General features: G+C 40.8%; 1 protein-coding gene across 2 annotated transcripts in view; it reads left to right on the top strand.

The window, feature by feature from the left end:
* The window catches only part of UST (uronyl 2-sulfotransferase), a 254,661-nt gene that overhangs the window by 89,083 nt on the left and 143,352 nt on the right, over positions 1-22,226 (top strand). For both annotated transcript variants that reach the window (XM_039846944.1, XM_039846943.1), the window contains exon 2: positions 16,411-16,454. In XM_039846944.1, the coding sequence (XP_039702878.1) occupies positions 16,411-16,454 (44 nt within the window). The remainder of the gene's footprint in view (positions 1-16,410; positions 16,455-22,226) is intronic.

Below are 22,226 nucleotides of genomic sequence, written 5' to 3'. Positions count from 1 at the left end.
GTATGTTGGATGGACCTTGTCTAACATGTTAGTTATAACACTGGTGTGTCCTCGTGTTTCACTTCAGGAAGAGGTTATTCAATGAAGACCACATCTTCATTTTAATATCACCATGCTTTGGGAGAAGTTAGTGTAATGAAATTTTAGACAAATATTGCGTGTGAGTGGAAATATTAGGGAGGACTGGGAGTAAGGGAGGTAGGAGACAAGAGATCCTGTCTCCTGATTAATAATGTAAACATGTGGGTGACGCGTGTAGCTCACTTAGGTGGAGAGGATAGAAATTAAAGGTAGAAAAATCCTTTAGTAGCCGCTGTCGTTGAAAGATTTGGGTATTGTGGCTGACATCTATTACTCCAATGATAATGCTCCATTAGTGGCCTTCCCATTTTTTTGCACAATGAGCTTAGAGTCATTCCATTCAGAGTGAGGAGGAGTCTGAGGCAGGTGGGGACTTGTGTCTGGAAGCAATTTTGGCACAAGCCAATTTCATCTTAGTGCACATACGCAAGGTAGGAATTCGTATCATTATTTTCACCTGAGTTTTGATCATATTACCTCAAGAGAAAAGTGGACTTGTAAAGACAATGGAATTAGTTGGAGAGCTGAGCAGGGCGTTTGTGCCCCTGGGTTGAGCCCATGGGTCCTACCGCAGACACTGGGCAATACAAGTTGTGTTGTGTGAATCCTGTCCACTTCAACTGGCAGCAACTAAGGAAACACTTTGACAAAAAAAAAAAAAAATGATTTGACACGTGAAACTATTCTTTCTTTAGGTAAAAAATTCCAACTTTCTGCAACGTAGGCCAAATTATTTACAACTTTGAAACAAATTTTTTTATTCATATTATATAAGGTAAATGTAGTAAACATTCACAGAAATGATATATGCTAAACAGTAACAAAACCAGAACCAAATCATTAGCATAACATTGTGCAATCAAGGTATGTATAAACTGAGTTCTATTCATAGGAAGCAGCTACAGCTGAGATGTACACGCAAGGGAGCTAGTTATATAAATGTCCTTAGCGAAAGCTTTTCCTTGTGTCACACAAATGCCAGCTACTGAGGCATAGCTACCTCTTTAAAAGGTGGAACTAGAGTTGGAGGCGAGCCCCCCATGTAACCTCTTGTGTAATATCAGGGATTATCTAGGTAAATCAAGTGTCTACGCATAAGCCATTTGACTTGGTCAGGAATACTGCCTTTGAACTGATTAAAATGGAAGATGGATGAGTATAAACTTGCCCTAAGTTACACTTCAGGTCGGTCTTCATACCAGAGCTGATTGAGAATTGGGATCTAAACTACATTGCTATGGACAAACCCTTGTCTTTCTCCCTTTCCTCCATTTTCGAGCCCCAGAGATAACATTTTATAATGAGCAATTTCTTGCAACTAAATTAGAGAAACACTGACAATGAGAATTTGTGCTATATATATTATATCTGTATAATATACATTATGTGTGTGTGTGTGTGTGTATTCTTTTTTATATTTGAAGGAGGGAATGTCCATGTAGGAGAGTATATCATGTTAGGTTTTGGGATTTTTTTAAAATTATTTTTATATGGAGCTTGAAGAACATCTTGAAATTGGCAAACACATTCAGTGAACAGAACTTGGCTCTAAGTGTAAATTTTCACCCACAACCTCCATGACAAATTGTAAAAATGCTCAAAGAAGAGCTGAAGATACTATTATGTTCATCTTTCCTTTACAATTTTCTGTCCCTCTGTGTGCTCACTGCTCCCCCAGCACACGTATGTGGGCCAGGCTGATGCTGCCTGTCATTCCGATCGTTTATGCTGTTCCCCTATTGAAAATGCCCTTCCATTTGTCACACCTGAGTTGAATCGTGTGTGGCTCAATGTATTAGCCGTGGCTCAAGTATTACTTCCACTATAAGTTCTACCAAGATAAACCACTGAGTCTTTCCTCTCAATTTACAATCGGTCAATTAACACAGCTCGATAAGTATAATTAGAGGACCGTGGACAGACTCAGAAGTACAGAGCTCATAGCAGTGTTTATATCATGACTTTAGATTATATTCCTCTTACTCCCAATTTTGTACAAGAGGAAGGTGAGACTCAGTGATGCTAAGTGACCTGACTGATATTACCCAGCTTTTTAACGATGAAGCTGGATCCAGAGTCCAGGTGTCCTTGAAGGGCTTTTACCTCTTATGAAATTTTCCAGATGTTTTAGGAGGAAGAAACATAGCAAGCCTTCTCCACCTTTGTTTATTTTTTCTGTCCAATCCAGGCCTGGAAGTCTAGTGCTTGAAAACCACAGGATGTTGGTTGTGCTGTCGGTAGACAAGAGTCCAAAATCGACGTAAAAATGGAAAAATCTGAGTGTATATTGATTGCAAAGAGGGTGTTTACTTGCAGTCATTATGGAATGATATTGTGTAGAGCAAACTCACACACTGACTTCTCAGACAGTGAAAACACTGCAAGAATCTGGCGAGAGTGTTACATATTGCTGTAATAATTAGCATGGAGCCTCGCCTGCTTCTCAGGATGTCATGATCAGTAGTCATAGCAAAGGAAAGAACTGTAACTTGACAGACTAAGATATTCCAGAGACCAGCTTGCTGGGCAGTGAAATGGGTCAGGAATCTTTCCTCTGGTTCCTCCTGTTTCCCCTTAGCACACAGCGCTTCTATATGCAAAGCACATTCTGAAAGGCGGATGTGTATTTTGTCTGTAAGTGCTAATAAAAATATTTATAAATTCAGTTTGCATTATGTATATTGTGGTTTTATTCATAAAACATTTAAAATCTAGGTAAGCAAAATCAAAAATGCTGTACTTTGAAATATTTAGGTCTAAAAGTGGTCATGATTGAACATTATGTTGGCTTCAAAACTTTCAAAATTAATTTGGCCTCTACCGTAAGCATCATTTGGATGTCTTGACACAGTGTAGGTGGTACATATAGTACTTGGATGACTCTGTTTGGTGTGGGACATTTAAGGATGATAGCTATTGGAGGAATTTGGCTCAAAATACGACCATATCTTCTGGAATTTAGGAGGATTTTGTGACATTAGTGGTTGGAATAGATGCTCACAGTGATCCCTGGAATGGAGTATCAAAAGGACCCACTTTTGAAATGGTCTTTCAAGTGCCCTTTGGGGCAGAGGTTCATGAAGCTTTGGAAGGACTCCCCATAAATATGAATCGAGCATTGAATTTTCAGGTTGGTGTTTAATTCTGTATCAGTATAATAAAGTCTATCCTCTTCTTAAATTCCTTGGCTTTTGAAGGAAAGTTGTTTACTTTTAATTTTTAGTATGAAAAGAGGGAACACTTGGTTTTTAGACAAGCTCGGTCCATGCCAAAGTGACATGGACCACACAGCAGTCAAATTTGTTTACTAACCAGGACTAGTACAGCCCCTTCTCTCCTTGTTGGGGAAAAAATTTTAAATATATATACGTATTTATAAAAATAAATATATAAAATATATATGTATACATTTCATCTCTCTTTAATAGTGGAAATTCAGAGAAAAGACAAATGACTGTAGCTGAGTTTTGAAAAACAGACTTAATGAAAGAAGTGAGATAGGGTTTGAGTGCCTAAAATTTCGATGGGTAAAAAGTGGTAATAAAACACGGTGATGAACTTGTCTTAAACATCTTGTGAACGTAAATGTGTTTGGGAACATGCATGGAACTTGCTTAAAAATAAAACAAATCTTTTCAATCGAGACAAATATTTTCCCTAGACAAATATCTCTTACATATACGTACAGCTTTATGTGGCAGTATTTATAGAACATTAGAATATATGCGTGGTATATATACAGAGAATTTTAAAATTCTTTTCTACTTCATCCTGTGACAACATTTGTTATTTTATGTGTTCATTCAAAAATAAAATAACATACTTTAAAAAACTTGTGACGGGCCCCCAAACCTTACATCTGATTGGAAGGCCTTTCCAAGATCCTTGATTTTATTAAATGACTGGTGTCATGCGGTAGGAAGACCAGAAGTGTGTGGCGGGGCTGGGTGCTGACAGAAGTCCACAATGGGCTCTGGAAATGACCTGCTCCATGTCTGTCCTAGCCTCCCCATGGTGACTGGTACCTTTTAGAAAAATTTTTTGACCTTTCTGAGGGATTTTTTCCTCGTGTACAATATGAGAAAACGGTATCTACCTGAAGATTGAGGAGAGAGCTATGCGTAATGATTTGCTTAATGCACAGTTCACGACTGGCACATAATAAATATTCATTTCCTTCCCTATTTTTCTGTATGGCAGGAAAGGATCAAGGGTTCCCTGCTGAAAAATCCATTTTCCACTGCTTCATATTTCTATTAGGTAGCATAACCTAATTCCTTCTTTCTAGCTTTCAGCATCACAATTTCATTAGCATATTCAATTTCTCATATTATTTATAAGCCTACATTATTGTTTTTATAATCCTTACAAGTTATTTTTGTTCCGGTACCTCTTTGCTCTATCATGAAATATATTTTCTCCATTGCTGAGTGATTTCTTCAATTATTCTGGGTTACATATAAAAGCAGTCATATACCCTCCTATAATTTATCTTTTTTATGACTCTCACAGAGCATGATTTTTTTTTTTTTTTTTAGGTTTGTAATGACTTCGCTCGAATCTGAAGTGTTCACAGTCTCTAGACCAACCAGAGTGGTGGTTTTCTTGTTGCCTTGGTCTATATGGCTTCTCTTGTAAAACCTTAGCTACAAAGTCTTTAATAAGAATTCTTCTATCCTCCTATATCTTTTAACTTCAATTCCGTGTCTTGAAATCAGACAGTCTCATCTCATGCAGCCCCAGTTCCTACCACTTCGGTGGGCATAAATCAGGACATGTTTGCCTAGCACTCACAATAGAGAAAACTCTATGACACTTATGTCGTTTGCCTGGCATAAATTTGTTCCTGACAGAAAAACACATTTGCATCAACCAGCTTTCCCTTCCCATTCCTACCTTTCTTTAAGGCAGGGCTGAAAATGGGTAAATATATATAAAATCCATTCAGTATGTCAAGTTCTGTGCTAAGAGTATGCCCATCTTAAAATGTCTTCTTCTTGATATTATCATTATCCTATTTTTGATACTGTTCGCACTTATTTGTATGATTGATATCTACATGATATATAAAGTGATTTTTGAAAGATGAACAGTTTCATTTGCTTGTTGCTGTATGGGGTCTTCAGGGAACCTGAGAATTAGAAGGGAAGTCAGGAGGTCACCGTAGGCCTACTTCCATCTGGCAGAGGGGTCTTCTCTGTGATGCAGGCGGGGGCTAGTCTGTATGGTTTCATCACTGCCTCGAGGAGAAGGCCACTCTGAGGCCTGCTCCACTTCAGATAACTCCTTAGAAAGTTCTGTCTTTTGATGGGTTGATGCCCCCTTTGCACCATGACCATTAGTTATTTGGAGTAGGCATAGATTTGTTTGCTTGCTATTTTCTGCTGTTGGAGAAAACTTTTTTAATAAGAAGCATTTTGCAACCAGTAAGTTCATATTAAGTCAGCTTGATTAAATTCAAAGTTCCCGAGTGTGAAAACCAGGAAACCAGCTGTTTGCTTTCATGCCAAGCTGAACTCTGATCTTCTTCCAGCAGAGGTCATATGGGCTTGTACTCTGAAGACCTGTCCCGCCTCTGCCCTCAGACTCGGTCCTTCAGTGGGTCAGAAAAGAGACTCGCTGCGACTCTGAAAGACTGTTAACAGTTCCAGACCTGTGATGAATTCAGGGCGTCCAGGCTTTTAGGAAGGGTTCCTCTTGCTGGGTGTAAGAAAGCATACTTCACCAACTCATTTTGTTGGGAGGCAGGATGAAGACTTTGCTAGAAAAGAAAGTGATCTACTATGTGCTAAAGAGTATTTATGACCTCCAGTGCGCTTCACCTTTCAGAATAATACTGCGAACATAGGAATTCCCAAATCCTGCCAGGGCTTTAAAAATTGCATTTTATTCATGCCCAGGTATAGCCTTTCATCATAAATCCTGAGAAGTGTACAGGAAGGCAGTGACAGGCCACCATTCTACTGCATATGAGAGATGCATATTTCAGTGCCCCGGCTGATGTTTATGTAAGTCATTAGTCGGAAGAGGTTTAATTTAATGTACCATGTCTTTAAATTAGCTCTATTTTAAATATAATAATAACCGCTACACTTTCTTGTATGCATGCCAGGCAGCTTATAAATGGTAATTTGAATCTCCCCAGCTTTATGAGGTAAGTTTTGGTCTTCCTGCTTCACCTATGGGGAAACTAAAACCCAGGAATTTTAAGACCTTGCCCAAGGTCACATCTAAGTTAAGTGGATTGCCACCCTGTACTCTTTTGCTGCAAAGCCCAAATTCTTTCTCCTGCATTCTTTCCCCTGTACCTCAGCTCATCTTTGGTAATGATTTTATGACTTTTAGGTATCTATTTGTTGGGATTTTTTTTTTTTTTTTGGCACGGGTGTTGTATTTATCTGTACCTACAGAATAACATGCGGAAGTATAAGAATCCTCTTTTACCTTCCAATATTATAGTTCTGTGAACCACAAAATCTCACCTAACTCCTGTTCAATCTGATACAAAATAGAACTAGAGAGATATCGAAAAACGAGAGACTAAAGTTTTTGAAGCTTATGTTAGATTGCTAGTTAATTTTGTGAGGATTACTGTCCTGAATGATTTCAGTGATTTTTGCTGCTCTATTAAAAATCCTCTTTTACATTTGAAGAACTAATAAAGAAGACACTCTGATCATGTCTTTGTGTGACTTGAAAGTTTATATGAAAGTAGAATCCCAGATGGGATAGTTCTGTCTACACCAGAACATCTGTTCAAGACCAACTTTGCCATCAAACCCACTTCATCCACATACTTTCTCAATCAACATCAGCAGTTATGAGCAACTCTTCAAATTTCTTGTTCACGTGCATATCATTAGTGCAGTTTATTTGAAATGCCCTGTAGAATGTTCCTTCATACGCATTCCCTAAAGCATGAAGAGAATTGGCAAGTGACAAGTAATTTCTGTGTCAGACATACTGCCGTTTCATTTAGAATATAGAAGACACAAAGGCTCGTTTTCCAGTGGCCTCAGGCCATGGCCCACAAACCCATCAAGCAGGAGAGAGCTGGAAACATGAAATCCTTTTTTATCCATTAAAAGATACGTATGCTTTGACACAAATCTCCAAGCAAGTAGTGATCTGTAACCCAGCAAGAGTTACAGAATATCACCAGGGCCTGCTGATGACCTTTCCATGGGGTTTCCCTACTTAGTCTTCACAGACTTCACCATTAGCTTCTGAGTTCAGCCTTCCTCCAGGCTCACAGTAGCAATGTTTCAGCAGATATGGGGGTCACAGGAAACCCGCCAACCCGTCCACTGTCCCACCATGCACAGAGCCCCGAGGTGGTGTGGATGGGGGTTCCCACGAGCTTGAATCCAAGTCCAAGTCCAGCTCTGATACCTCCAGCCATGTGAACTTGGTTGGGATCAGTTCCCTTCCCTGTAAAAGGGAACTTCTCAATCTGCCCTTCTGATCTTCAGGGTCGGTAGGGGTGCTGCCAAGATGGCACAGGGCAGTGTCAGAGCTCCATTCACACGTAAGCTCATTTCAGATGTGCCTCAAAGCCTTTGGCATCTTTCCACCAACTTCCCTTTGCCTCTTAAATGAGACCTCATCTTCTGATCTTGATATCAAGATCATGGGCAAATCATTAACTTAGACTTGCCATTCTGCAGAGATATGCAGATGCCCCGCCTACCTCCAAGTATTGCACCCCAGGCACCAGCTACCCTGGCCAGGGGCGCCTGCCCCTCTTTTCTTCAAAAAACAGCTGGGACACTTCTCCTACATGTTACTGTACCCGACTCCATTAGAAGGGTACATCTCATATTTCTGCACAGGACCTGGTCTCATATGTGTTCAGTTCATTTACAGAAGTCAATATTCACAAGTATTACTTCTTTTCAACAAAACATGCTAAAACTCGAACATCTAAATTACAGTATTAGTCTTGAGAGGCTATGAGCTCCCTGCAGCCATGTGCAGGGCCTTTAAACTATCCTCTTTGGGAATTCTCTTCAATGTTGGAAGCATATTTTCTTTTTACATTCTCTCAATGATGGTGTATTTTTATCCTTAGACAAAGAATTTGATTATGTTAGAAAAGACCAAAGTTGTTCCAATTTAAGTTTGGGGAGTAAAATATGTGATCGAGCTTGAAAATACCATGTAGGACAAAGAAAAAATGGCATGTAGCGAGAGAGTTATGTTGTGGAAGGAGCTCCAGGGGCTGGGTCTGTTCTTAACCTTTGCTATTAACCAGCCACGTGTCTTGCCCTAATTGTTTGACTTCTTTTTGATTCTGTCATTTCCTCCATAATTTGAACGGTTGCGCTACCTAATAGCCATGATTATTTTCCTGATCTGAAATCATATGGTGTGGTGTGTGTGTGTGTGTGTGTGTGTGTGTGTGTGTGAAGAGAGAGAGAGAAGAGAGAGAAGGAGAGAAGAGAGAGAGATTGAGAGAGAGAGAGAGGGAGACTGGATGTGACCCATACTGGCTCTAATAACAAAGCCAACGAGAAATTCCAGATTTAGAGCAATGACAGTTTGGTTGGACTGAAGCCTTTCTCCAAAGATAACCTTCCATTCGACTGCTGCCTTATGTGTTTGTTAAGTGGAGCAGTGTGTTGAAACTTTTCCAGTCATGGAATACTTAGCAAATGATATTTTTACGGCACGTAAGTGGTGATCACGGTAGTTCCTACCTCAGAGGTTGTCATGGGAACTCAGTGGGGTGAGGTCTATAGGGTGCTCAGCACTAGAGCTTAGATCAGCATGATGCTAACCGTGATGATGATAAGGCAGATGCTGATTTTTTGGCTTTGCTTTGCTTCTCCCAGGGTAGTTTCTTAATCATCTTCATCCTGCCTGTTTTCCACAACACTTATTAAGGGTGCTTTGTGCAGTAGGCATGCGATTAAAAGTATCGGTTCTCATGGTGGCTGCATGGTGACTAACTAGATCCGGATAGAAGAAGAGGACTTACCTCTTCTGGCTGCTGGTTAGAGCCTTGCGGTGTGCAGGGCCGGGGCTGCTCTATTAATGGAGGTATTGTAGTTACACAGGTGGGATCAGTTGACTATAGTAATTACTTTGGGATGAAAATCCACTGGAGTGAAACAGATACTAAAGTGATTCCATCTCTCTTTGATACTTCATTCCTATCTGCATAAGATCATATAGTATGGTTACAATGAATTCCTGAGCTAATTTGACAGTAATTCATATTTATATTTTGATTTTATTATAGCAGTAGTGCAATGATCATTTGATTCCAAAAGTAATTTCCTTCTACAAATGTACCCTTGACATCCTAAAATGTATATTCACATTTAATGGAAAAAAAAAAAGATGTTTTATAAAACAAGACAGAATTTTTGAACCAGAAAAACAAAGAACAGAGGAGCATTAATTTGCTCTTAAAATTTGTTAGAAATGGAAGCCACTCTCAAAATAATTGATAACAGTTTAATTTGTTAATTTTTTTGACAACAGTTTAATTTTTTTTTTTAGGGTCTGGTATGATCATTTTTATCACTTAAGACCAAGAAAGTATTTTTAGGATATTTTTACCTTTACTAACTGGTTGGGTGAACATTTAAGATTTTTTGATTTTTTTTAAAGGTATTTTTTGTAAATACATTTAAGTATTGATAGTTAATAAAACGATTCGTTTGAATTCAGTGGGAAATTATTGGATTAAAGCTTAAATAAAGCTGTGCAAGCAAATCTTCCTCTATTACAGTGCCTTTGGGGCTGCCTTAATTATAAGAACTGGAGCTATTGGAGATGTTTACTAGGCACACACACTCCTCATTGTTAACCGTGGCTGGTGCGTGCTGACAGCTGCCTCTCAGAGACATGGAAACCATGGTTGACGGTGCAAAGGGTGGCATTAGCATAATTTTTTGGCAAAGACCAACCTGGGGTTTCATTGTTGCCTTCATTAACTGTCTTATCGGAGGCCCAGACTCCAGCGGGGAGATGCAGCCATATGATAGCATGGTCGGTAACCAGAATCCCATGTGAAATGTCTGCTTCTGAATAAAAAAGAAAAGGATTTCAATTACTTAGGATTATGATTTTTAAAACAACCCATGGAAGAAAGACTCTGAAAAGAATTGCTGATGTTTGATCAAAACTGACGCCGTGTAGAGGTGGCTTTTTTTGACATTGACACTAATGCATATTATGGTTTCTATAAGAGGAATTAGAATTAAAACATTTTGATTCTTCAGGGATCAATTCAGACAAAAATAGATCTGCTAATGCAAGACTTAAAAGCCAAGAATAAATTATATCCTCTGAAGATTCTGTAAGTTTGTTTGCCCATTGCTAAAGGTATTGCAAACAATTGGATTTTTTTTGTGTATATTTTTGAAGACATATCAAGCCAATATCAGAAAGTAATAAAAAGTATCAAATAATTATTTTATATTAATATTCATCCTTAATATGATAAAGGTCTGGTCTCAGAATTCTCTTTGATTTCCTCAATAATAAATAAAGTTTTAAAATTAAATATAAATGATAAAATTGGGTAACATAAAATAAGAAAGTAGCTACTATTCCTTGAACCCTTACTATGTGCCAGCACTTTATATTTGTCTTGTTTCAGTTTCATAACCGTCTTATCACTTGGGTGCTATTACTAATGTCCTTGTGTTGCAAGTGGGGACATTAACTCTCAGGGAAATGAAGCAATATTTCCCAGGTCACTCAACTAGTGAGGGGTAGGACGGAAATTTGAATGCAGGTCTTTTGTTCTGCAGCCTGCAGTATTCCCAATATCAGCCCTGGGCAGTGTCAGTCACTCACTCCTGTTAGTGGAATCTTCCAGAATCCATGAAATGATTCCCCTGGGGCTCCTTTCCACTCTCCCTCTTGCAGAAGAGGCACCGTTTCTATTTCACATGTATGGCACCTTGATGTCTCTCTCCAGTAGCCCTGCTTCACATCATTGTGTCTAGCAGTTTCTTTATCCAGCTGGTTGGTTTCTACTGGATTCACATGGGCATAGCAGCAGGCTCCTGTACGCTGACCAGGCCCCACCCCATCCTCTCCACTCCAGGCCTACAGCCGGGAAAAAGGGGTACCTCACCAATCCACGACCAGGAAGTGTCTTCGCTTCAGAGTTTCTGGAGACATCTTCCTTTGAGATCCTTGTGGGCCCTTAACGTGTCTCTAGGGATCAAATATGCGTGTCTCCAGGACTGACAGACTATCCTTTGGGTGTTTAAGTTGAGTGGGGTCTGGGGAAACTCCGAGCGGATGAAGGATTGTGCTTTTACTTTCTCTTTTGACCTCGGAACAAGAGGTGCAACAGAATACGAATACATTCTGAAACTATAACCTCTGGAAATTACTTTTGAGAAGATTTGTGGAGTTCCAGAAAGGTTCGGGCAGTCCAGGTGGTGTGAAGGGTGAGCTCTCTGCCCAGAAGTGCCTGTGCCAGCCCGCTCTCAGGCAGCCTGTGAGCCAGCCTTGGCCCTTTTCATTTTTTTAGATCCCCTGGAGCAGGTGCTAACCAGAACGGCCTGGCCGGCCTCCTCTGTGGTTAGAAGTCCTGTGATCATCAGCGCTCCTTCAGCTTCTCCTGTGACGTGAGACTTGTGCAGTCTCTCAGCCAAAACAATGGAGGTGACCCATGATTAGGATCAGCTTGAATGAGATCTGCTCCAATTTACTTCAAGAAAATGAGATTTGGCCTGAATTATGAAGTACATTAATTTGTGTTTTGTACCTTAGTGATTCTCAACCCTGGCTAGACGTTAGAATTACCCGAAGAACTTTTAGAAAATACCAAATGTCACATGACTTGTCCCAGAATAAATAAATCAAGATAGCTAAGGTGAGGCCCTGAATCCTGCATCAGCCTTTCTTAAAATTATTGCAGGCAGTGGGATGTGCCGTTGGGTGGGGGGCCAGGAAGGAGACACTGCTCCTGATACTACTCACAGTACAAGTAGTAAGTACGGCTCGTGAACTTGCTAGGTGCTCATTATGTGCAGGTATGGTTCTGAGTATTTTGCGTGGAATGAAATTATCCTCCTGAACTCCTTACAATAACCTGTGAGTTTATTTCATTTTTACAGATGGGTATATGGGACACTTTGAGGAGGTAAAGCAGTTTATTCAGAGCGATTGATACTTCGTGGGGATATTCTGTATTATAAAAGGTGGATAGTACATCTGGTTTCTTATTGCTCTTGTCACAGAAGACTTTTTTTGTGTGGTTAGCATGCCTTGGTTCTGCCACCTGAGACACGAGTATAACGTAGTAATCAGTCAGGAATATTCAGATTCTGGGTCACAAATCCTGGCCTCCTCATTCCTAGCATCAGATTTCAGATGAGTTTCCTGAAATGCATCTTTGCTGCACATAGTTTATATGACGGCTAAAGTAGGTGGACGTTGATAATGCACTGTTTGGCAAAAGCTCTGATAATACATATAACACATACCCTCTAGGAAGTGCACAAACTGCCTCCCATGTGCTTGGACTCAACACCTGTGCACATTCGCACATGATCTCTCACGTTCTACTCACAGCCTCCCTGGGAGGTCTCCATCACGAAGGGCTGGGTGGATAGAGTGAGGTTTAGAATGTACTGTAATTTAGCGGGTTGCAAAGTCTGAGATCATTTGCCTTCCAGTCAGGGCATCTTCAAAACCATTAGAGCGTGGGTGTTTTGTGGTTGGTGCGTTTGGTGTATAGCTCTATACAGTTTAACTTATGTACGGAGCCATGTAACCACCACCACCATCAGGATAGGGACCAGCCATATAGAATTAGAAGGGCTGGAGCATTGCTCAAAATCAGTGGCCACCCGTCTCCTCTGCCTATCTGAGCAGCCTGAACAAGCTTGACTTCTGCGAGAGGTTTAGCTCGATGCCAGCCCAAGCTGGCGACTCAGCAGTTTGGAGACAGGCTCTCCTGAAAGTTTGTCTGATGGCGGGAGAAACATGTGGAGGTACGCTTCCCTTTTTTCTGACTTGACAAGATACTGTAATCTTCTCGAGGGAAGGACTTGAGACAAGAAAAGGAGGCTAGAGTCAGTTCTAAAGGTGTGGGTTACTTTCTGGAAAGAAACGAAATGATGCGCCTCTCTAGACCTCTCAAAATAAGAGGTGCTGCCTCATGGGGCGCTGGGACTTGGGATCCGAGACTCGAGTATCAGAAGTGGATGTTCACAAGACAGTGGGGGTGGGTAGCAGGTGAGCACTTGACTTCTGTCCTGGCTCCAGACCCCTCATCAGGCCTCCGCCGCCTTTCCTTCTCAGATTTACATCTTCAGCTCCAAGCTCGAAGGTGAGGAAGGCTTGAGTCTTATCTTCCTTCCCCCAAACTCGACACCCTCAGGAGAATCCTCTATAAGACAGAGCAGCAGGAAGCTTCTTTGATGTTCAGGAAAGCTCTTGTGATAACAGCTTTCATCCTTTGATCTCCACAGCCAAAAAGTTATCAACTTCAGGTCTGAAAATTCTGACAGTTTTGTTTACTTTGCACTAGGAAAGCATTCGATCTTAGGATGAAAAGCTCTATCTGAATACCGCGTAATAATACAGTTATACCCTAGGAGAATAAAAACTTGTCTTCAACTAAAGAAATTCAGGTAGCTTTTCTTTTCCTTTTCTGTGCCTCTGTTCTAAACACAAGGCATTTAGAGCCTCTCTCTTCTAAGAAACTGCAGGCACATAACTGTGGATGGGAGCTCGGGGGTTTGCTGGTGCAGATAACAACGGGGTCTGTGATACAAGTGTCAACACCGGGCAGCCCCATTCCTTTCTTTGTGGAGAGAAAAGTGAAGTCTTCTGTAGAGAGGGAGGGAGAGAAAAAGAAAGGACATTCGAGTTGAGCCTGAGTGAAGCGGGTGGGAAGAGCTTTTTCTGGCAGTGAAAAGAAGTAGTTCAAAAGGTCCCTGGCTGACAAGAGGTTGGTGTGTTCCAGAGCAGAGAGAAGCTGTTGTGGCAGGTGTGGCAGGAGGCGGGGCCTGGCTTGTGTAGGGTTATAGATCACGGTCAAGAGTCGACTATTTCATTCTTAAAGAAATAGATTTTATGCAAAGGGCTGACATGGTTAGACTGATGAGGTTGAAAGATCCCTGTGATCACTGTATGAGTAGAGTAAAAAATTAGTGATCAACGAAGACAGACAGAAGAGCACTCCTGGACAACCCAGAGGGGCTGCTGAGAAGCAGTCAGATTAGAGCAATATTGTAAAGGCTTGCGACTGGGTTGGTGAGATGGGGTAAGGGAGGGAGATGAATCAAGGATGACTCAGGCTTTGCTGCCTGAGGGGAAGGGATGTATTGTATAACCTAATAGTACAACAGGGGAAGTGGCATTTGGGGGGAAGTAATCAGAACAAAAAGGGGTTCTGTTTGGCCTGGCCAAGTGTGAGATGCCTGTAGACAGCCAAGATGAGGTGCTAAGGAGTCAGTGGGTACCCGCGCCTGGAGTTTAAAGTAGCAGTCAGACATTTCCATCCTTTTCAGGAGTTTTTAGGAACTTTGGTTCTTACAGAAACTTAGTATTATAGAAACATTTAGTTTTTGAGCACTCTTTGATCCCTGAGATTGACACCTGGAGAACATGCCAGAGTGTGTTGGAATTTCTCACATCCCTCCTCGGAGAGACACACTCACATGATGAGCAGACAGGAATCCTCTTTAGCTTGACCCACTGCATTATGGAGGAATAATTCTCAATATTTCTTAGACCATTTTTCTGAATTCTTTTACGTACCTCCTCTTTATTAAGCCCAATATAGATCTCACTTCCTATTTATGTACATTCCCAGTGGAGTGCAGCGGTATCATTAAGATGTAACAAATTGGTATTCCTATTCACATTTCAAAGGTTCCTGAAAACAACGCCATCACGAGCATGTCAGGCATTTGCGTTTGAGTGTCTCGTACATGAAAATCAGACCCTGTTGTCTGTTTCCCATGTACAACTAGCCGATTAGAGTACAGTCGTTGTTGACATCAAGTGAGTGGTAAATCAGAAGCCTACCAAGAAAAAGGGATGACTGATGCCTCAGTACGGAAAACAGCCTAGAAGCCAAACCCACTTATTTGTTATGTTTGGATGAGATTCCTCACTTCAACTGTCCCTGGCTTAAGCTATGCTTCCTCTTTTTATTCCAATTTCTTAAGTCACTTTTGCTCTTTCCTGAAAAATCACCATTCGTCTACTCCAATGAGGACATTACCTTATTCCCTAAGCTACTGTTCTAAGTATCCTTGCATTTCCCACATTTTCCATCGTTTGTTCTGTTAGAAAATCTGTTCATCTCTACTTTTCGTGAAGATGATTTCTCCTGGACTGACACGTGTTACCCCCTTGGAGAAGAGCCTCCAATTACACTAACCACATCATTGCTCCCCCACGTGATCAAACATGTTGCCAGGTGCACACTGGCGGTGTCTAGGTTGCTGGAGATGGCAACACCCTCGGACGCTTTTCAGATGAGCCGATGCCCGAGCACCCTCTGGAAAAAAACAGTCTCTCCTCTCCACAGTTCAACAGCTGTGTGACCATGAGCAAACTGCTGGCTTTCTCCAGCTCTCTGTTCTCTCCTCCATGCATCCAGATAATTATAACCCACTTTTAATATTTAAATTAAATGAAGGCATACCTGTCAAGCACTTAGCAGAGTACTTGCTACATAAAAGGAGCTCAGTAACCTTCAGTTCCTTCCCAAACCCCTCTGAGTCTTTATTCATCAGGAAATAATAACGATTCACTCTGAAAACACACAAGCCAAAAAGTGTATATTATAGGATAGACAAATCGAGCTTCGGAAGCAAGCTAGACTGAAAGGGTGAGGGGAAGTGAACAATTCAGACAAAGTGGAGAAATGATGCAGTGGTTCTCACAGTGTGTGGTTCCAGGACCTGCCACATCAGCGTCACGTGGGGGCTTGTTAGAAACGCAGATTCTCAGAGCTACGAAATCAAGAGCTCTGGGAGCAGGCCGGGCAGTCTGTGTTTTAGCAAGCTTTCCAGATAATTCTGGTGCACACTAGAGTCTGAGAACTGCTGGTCTAAGGCATACTCAGCAGATGTTGGGTGCGGGTTGTGTGTGTATACGTCTGTGTGCACACACACCTGTGTGAGCAGAATGTTTGTAACTGCTGAAACTATTAATCAAGCATGATCATACCAACAAAATCCCTCCAAACTGATGTTTCATTACCCATTTTTCTTTGCTACAATTGTGTCAATGAAAATATATCCAGAATGCTTATTTTTAATGACTTTGTACTCAATTCATTTGGGTTTAAAACTACTGATTCATCAATTCTTTCCTTCTTTTTTTGCACCCTAGGAAATTCTACTTACTTGGATGACCATGGGCCACCTCCCAGTAAGGTAAGGCCTTCCCTTGTGTATAAATTCCCTTTTCTTTTTCTCAGTACCTACAACTTTCAACAACCCCAGCTAGATCCCTCCTGGCCCTAAATTGTTCACGAGAGAATAGTGGGTGGCAGATGTCACATTCATCTTCGACTTATAGTGAGGAGGAAAAGGCAGCATATGAAGATAGCCACAATGCTGAGGGAGAAGAGTCATTATTTCATCAGTAGCTATAGCTGTCACAGGCACTGGAGCCTTCACCTGACTTCAGGCCTTTGGCCGCTTCTCCTGTTTGCTGCCTCATCTGCCACGGCCCCTGCTGGCCCCTGATGTGATGCCCACAGCCTGGCCTCCCAGGCCTTGGAGCCTCGGGGCTAGAATCACCTCTGCCCTCTTCTCTTTGTCCTGTCTTCATTGGGACACTCCACCCAAGGTTCAGCCCCTTTGAACCAGCCTTCTCTGCCAGCCCTGTCAAGGCTGCCCTGGCCTGGCCTGTGTGCCCACTTTCGTTTTTTCTATGCAGATTTGGCCTGACTTTTCAGGGTCAGAACAGTCCAGTGAAGTATTAGTATAGTTCACCTACCACTATCTACTTTCTTGAACTCAAAGAAAACCAAATGTCAATCTACCAAAAAATGAGAAAAAGTTGGTCTTTGACCACTTAAGGTGGTCTACCAAGTACCATTCTAAGTACATAGTGAGGAGACAATCAGCCACTAACCTTAGAGGCTGGGAATTTACTTTAAAGTCGGCTTTTGAGTTTGAGATTTAAAGAATCTGTCCCATTTAAGATCATGAGTTTTGGAATCAGGTAATTCTGGGTCCATCAATGGCTCTGCCACTTTCAGTGTATGGCATTGGATGAATTACTTACTATTTCAAGCTTTAGTGTTTTACTGTGCAAAAGGGGATTAAAAATACTACCCACACTACAGGACATCTGTAAGGATTGAATGAGCTGATATATGACAAGCACTCAGCATCTGCATGAAATAAATGGTAGCAGTGTTAACCAGACTGGATTAACATTGAGATCAGTGGTGGGTGGTACAGTAGCACTTAGTACAGTCGTGGATGGCCCTGCCACTTGGTCCCGTGATACTGCCGGCACTAGGAATACAAATATGAGACGAAACAAGAACAACAACAACAAAGTGGTCCCTACCCTGAAGGGAAAAGAATGCAGAGGATTTGACACCATCTGAAGATAAGAACCACCCCTAGCTTATCTCGGTATCCTCACATCTTTGCAATAGCACACGGCTATTCATTCATTCAGTTCCACTGAGTTGGACTGTGCAGTCTGGAGCTGGAATCTGAATTAGGTGTCCTAGCTCCCATCCCAGGTTCTTTCCACTAGGCCAGTGTTCTCAAACTTTAGCTCACGCCATCGTTTCCTGGAGGCCTGTATTAACACAGATTGCCGGGCTGAGACTCCTGAGTTTCTGATTCTGTAGGTCTGTGGTGGGACCTGAGAATTTGCATTTCTAACAAGCTCCCAAGTGATGTTGGTGCTGCTGGTCTGGGAACCACGCTTGAGTACCACAGCTCTAAAGGCCACTCATATAGAGAAAACCATTTCCCTGGACATCTGGACATTTTCTGTGTTGTTTGTTTTTTTATTGCTAGTAGCCTAGAGAGAGTAATGTGGCTTATTATATAAAGATAATTTATTAATATATCTCCCATCGTAACTTTTTTTTTTTAGTGAAAACATATTTCCTTTGGTCGATGACCTGCCTAGGAGGGAACGTGAGCGTGGGTGGGGAAGAAGAATGGTGCCGATGGCCCGCTGGGTCCTCCACTGCCACTAACTGGACTTCTCCCCCAAGTGGGGCCAAGCGAGCCATCCCCTCAGCCCCCCATTCTGCAGGGACAGGGGTTAGGTGGCTCCATCTGGGAGATCCACCAGCTGCACCCCTCAATGACATGTCAGGTTCCAGGTCTGATAAATAGGGTTTCACCTGGTCAGAAGACCCAGGCCCGCTTTATCTAAAACTTTCCTTCTCGAACTCAATCGTTGGTGCACAGCATGGAGCCACCCTGCTCTTGTTGGGTTGGCCATCCTGCCTGCATGTTTGCTGGCATCCTCGGTCTGACCTGGATTCCATGTTTGTTGGGCTCGCTCCCCGTGCTCCTGTAGGTCTGTCTCTGGCAGCGCATCCTTCCACTCCTGCAGTCTGGTCTTCCCGCCTCCTTCCTCTCCCACCTCCAGCTACGGCTCCCTCTGATACACAAAAAAGATCAGGCCATTATCGGATCATTTGAGACCACTTTCGGAGTCAGTCTAGTTTTATAAACTCTGTGCCAAGTTTGAAAATTGTGAATTCAGTCACTTCGAACAAAGCAGAAGTTTATATAATACAGATTCTTTCACTATAACTGTATTTTCATTATCTGGGAGTGGAGGAGCAAAAACACACTTGACTTTCTAAGCAGTAGCCAAAATAAGAAGAATATAAAAATGGGTTAAAATAATATTGGTATAACATCTTATTATCCATGCTTCTTACTTCTGTCGGGGTGGAAAAGAATCCCAGAAATGATGAGGTCAGGCTTCCAGATAAAGGTCCCTTGTGAGTATCCTCTGAGGTGAGACCTTGGTTCTTTAGGTCTAGAGACCACTGGCGTATCCAGGAATACGGTGGCATGCAGAGGATAAGGACTCACACACGTGTGGCCTCTGGAGTGAACCCCCCGCCAGGCAGGGGAAAGCAAGACTGAGTCCAGACTCACAGTTTTCCTCTTTGTTGAGCACTCAGAAATAACTTTTTTGATGCCAAGACCAAAAGAACTGTAATCTAGATAAAGAGTTTTAAACCCTGAAAATATACTGAGGTTTACAAGCAAGTTCTCATTTTATTAAAAGTTCAGTTCCACAAGTTTTACATTCCACAAGTAAGAGCCTCTGGGAGAATGGGGTGTGTGCCACACAGCACAGTCAGAGCCCAGGTCTTCATTCTCTCCAGTGTTTTCATAAAAAAGAACCAAATGCCTCTGATTTTCACTTGTTTTTAAAATCCCCTTTAACCTCATGGCTCACCGCAGTTTTTGAGCTAAGTTATTATTTAAAAACAGATGTCAATATTTTCTTTCATCAACCACTTTCGACGAGCATTTTGTGTGTGCACAGAGTACAGTGTTTAAGATTAGAGCCCTACTAGGAATGAAAATGTGGATCTCTAGAATGAAATAGAGAGATATTCTTATTCTTGAGTACAAAAACAGGCATGAACGGCAAGCGTAGTGCGAGTGCACTTATAAAACTGTGTGTGTTTGTGTATGGAGAAAAACCTGGAAGAATAATCGTGTTTTGTTTTGTTTTTTTCCAGATGATGAGATTTCAGATTTTTACTCTATTTTTTATGTTTTTCTGTATAACTCGAGTCACTAAAGTATGCTTGCTCAATCTAAAAATTAGAAAAAAGGAAAACAAGTCTTGGTGTGAGAGAAGATTGAAGCTGGGCTGAAAAGCCTTATTAATTTTTTTTCTTTAATTCTGTTCCCCCTCCCACACATCCACACTTTAATTTTCCTATCTTTATATTGGAGCAGGCTGAACTTTATTAATTCATTATATGTTCATTTGAATAAGCTTTTATCCAGGAAAATTAATTACCTAGGGCTAAGGCGGGGAATACTTCTGCAATATCATCTGCAGTTCCATGGACCCCCCCAGAGCAGCTTCAATTCTCAGGTTTGATGTCTTCCCTTCTTGGGTTTACTTGACCTAGAACGTGAGCAGCAAGTATCAGCAATGATCAATTCTGGTGGTAACCAATAGTATATAATTATCATTTCTCATGTGTTGAGTTCCTAGATCTGAGAAATAAGAGGAATCGGTCTAAGCAGCTAGAGGGAACTAAAATCACTCTCCATAACTGATAGCTATTGTTTCCTATGTGCAGAGCATTCTGCCAAGAATTTCACATGCAAGTTTAGTCTCTAGAAAACTCTTTAAAAGAGGAAGTAATTTTTTAATCCTTATTTTACAGATGAGGGAACTGGATCTTAGAGAGGCTGAATAACTTGCCAAAGGTCATATGCTAAGTACTGGCCTTGAGGGTCAAGCCCAGGGCTGTGTAGCTCCAGGGTCTGTGATTTTAACCATCTCAAAATTATAAATTTAAGTCAAAATACAATAATTTTTATCTTATTTCTAGATTTCACCCTTTAATATAAGTTATCTGGGACCTTGGCTAGTACAATAAACAAGTTTTAACCCTCAGCATACTAGGAAAAAAATAGTCATCACCATTTAACTTTTGGATCCAATGGAATCTTAATTTTTTGAACTATCTAGTGATTTTTTAAAAACTTCTACCTCATCTTTTTCCTTCCAATCACATTTTTATACATACATCCCTTCAGCATCTGTCCATTAACCAACTTTACATAAAGCAAATATTGGTATATAAACATCATAAAAGGTGAAAATACTGTCCCACATTCATTTAGCAAAATGGGAGGGGCCAGGGTCTTGTTGCAAAATATTGTCTGATTAAGTCCTTCCTCTCGATAACTAACTGCTTGAAAATAGTGTATTTTCTTTTTGTCCTTAGAAATATATCGCTCTCTCATCGACTTTTGAGTTGGAGAGAATTAAACTAGGATAGCATCATCTGAAGACTCATCATCTGAAGTTTCACTCTTACGATCAATTTTATCCTCATTATTAGAGTCTTGAGTGCTTCCGTCCAACTCTTAGCACTCATCTCCGACTCCTCTCATGCGTGTGAAACCGCTTCCTTCTCTCGGTTTTCCTCTCTTTGTCATTAGAGGCAGAAATGAAAAATTTTGAATTCTCCATTCTATTCAATGAAAGGTAGAAGACACACTACCAAAATGGTGACTCCAGGGTCTTCTTTGATAGCTTTCGGAAAGACGATGCGATACTTTGGGTGATGCAGTAAGAAATATGGAGAGGGATGCAGCAGTGACAATTGATTTCCCGATGAATTATTCATCTAGGCCTACACGGTTCAATACAGTAGCCATGAGGCTCATGGAGCTATTTACATTTAAATTAATTAAAGTTAAAAAAGTAAAAATTTAGTTTCTCAGTTGTACTAGCCACATATAAGCTCTCTGTAGCCATATGTGGATGCTGTATTGAATGACACAGAAGAGGACATTTCAGTCGTCACTGAACAGAAGTGTAGTTCTAAGCTATTCCATAATTCTTCCATTTTTCTGTTACTTTAGTCTTTTTTAAAGCATATTTGGGAATAATTGATGCATAATTGGTAGGTAATTATTCTAGGATGGTAAAATAGCAAAGTGTTTCAAGATATAGGAAAAAGAAAATTATTAAGATCTCATAATGGATCTTAAATTTTTTTAAAGAGTCAAGTAGACCCTATTACATACTAATTATATATAATTATAATTGTCATTATATTATATGGACCTATTATACAGTAATTGCAAGATAAAATGAGCTTTATTTTTTATTTTAAAAAGTATGTTTTCTTTGGAACATCTCTAAGAAAGAATAAAGTCAGGAAATATTAATCCATACAAATAGTTAGAACTGCTCAAAAAAATCTGAAAAACCAAAATGGGTCCAATGAATCCTAATGGTATATAGACAGTTAAGATATTTTACTGATGTCTACATTTGTAGACAAAAGCATCTTGATGTATGATATTTATATATTATTTTTGTATACAAAGTAATGTGCTAGCTAGTATTTTTATTCAAACTTCTGGTTAAAAATGAGTTCATTATAAGATGGTTTATAGTTTATTAAGCTGAGCAAGCAATCTCCAAATGAATAATTGGTA

The sequence above is a fragment of the Pteropus medius genome, unplaced genomic scaffold (assembly GCF_902729225.1).
Source record: "Pteropus medius unplaced genomic scaffold, Ma_sr-lr_union100, whole genome shotgun sequence".
Taxonomy (NCBI): Eukaryota; Metazoa; Chordata; class Mammalia; order Chiroptera; family Pteropodidae; genus Pteropus; species Pteropus medius.
The sequence above is the reverse complement of the archived record's forward strand: the minus strand, read 5'-3'. Positions and strand labels throughout refer to the sequence as shown.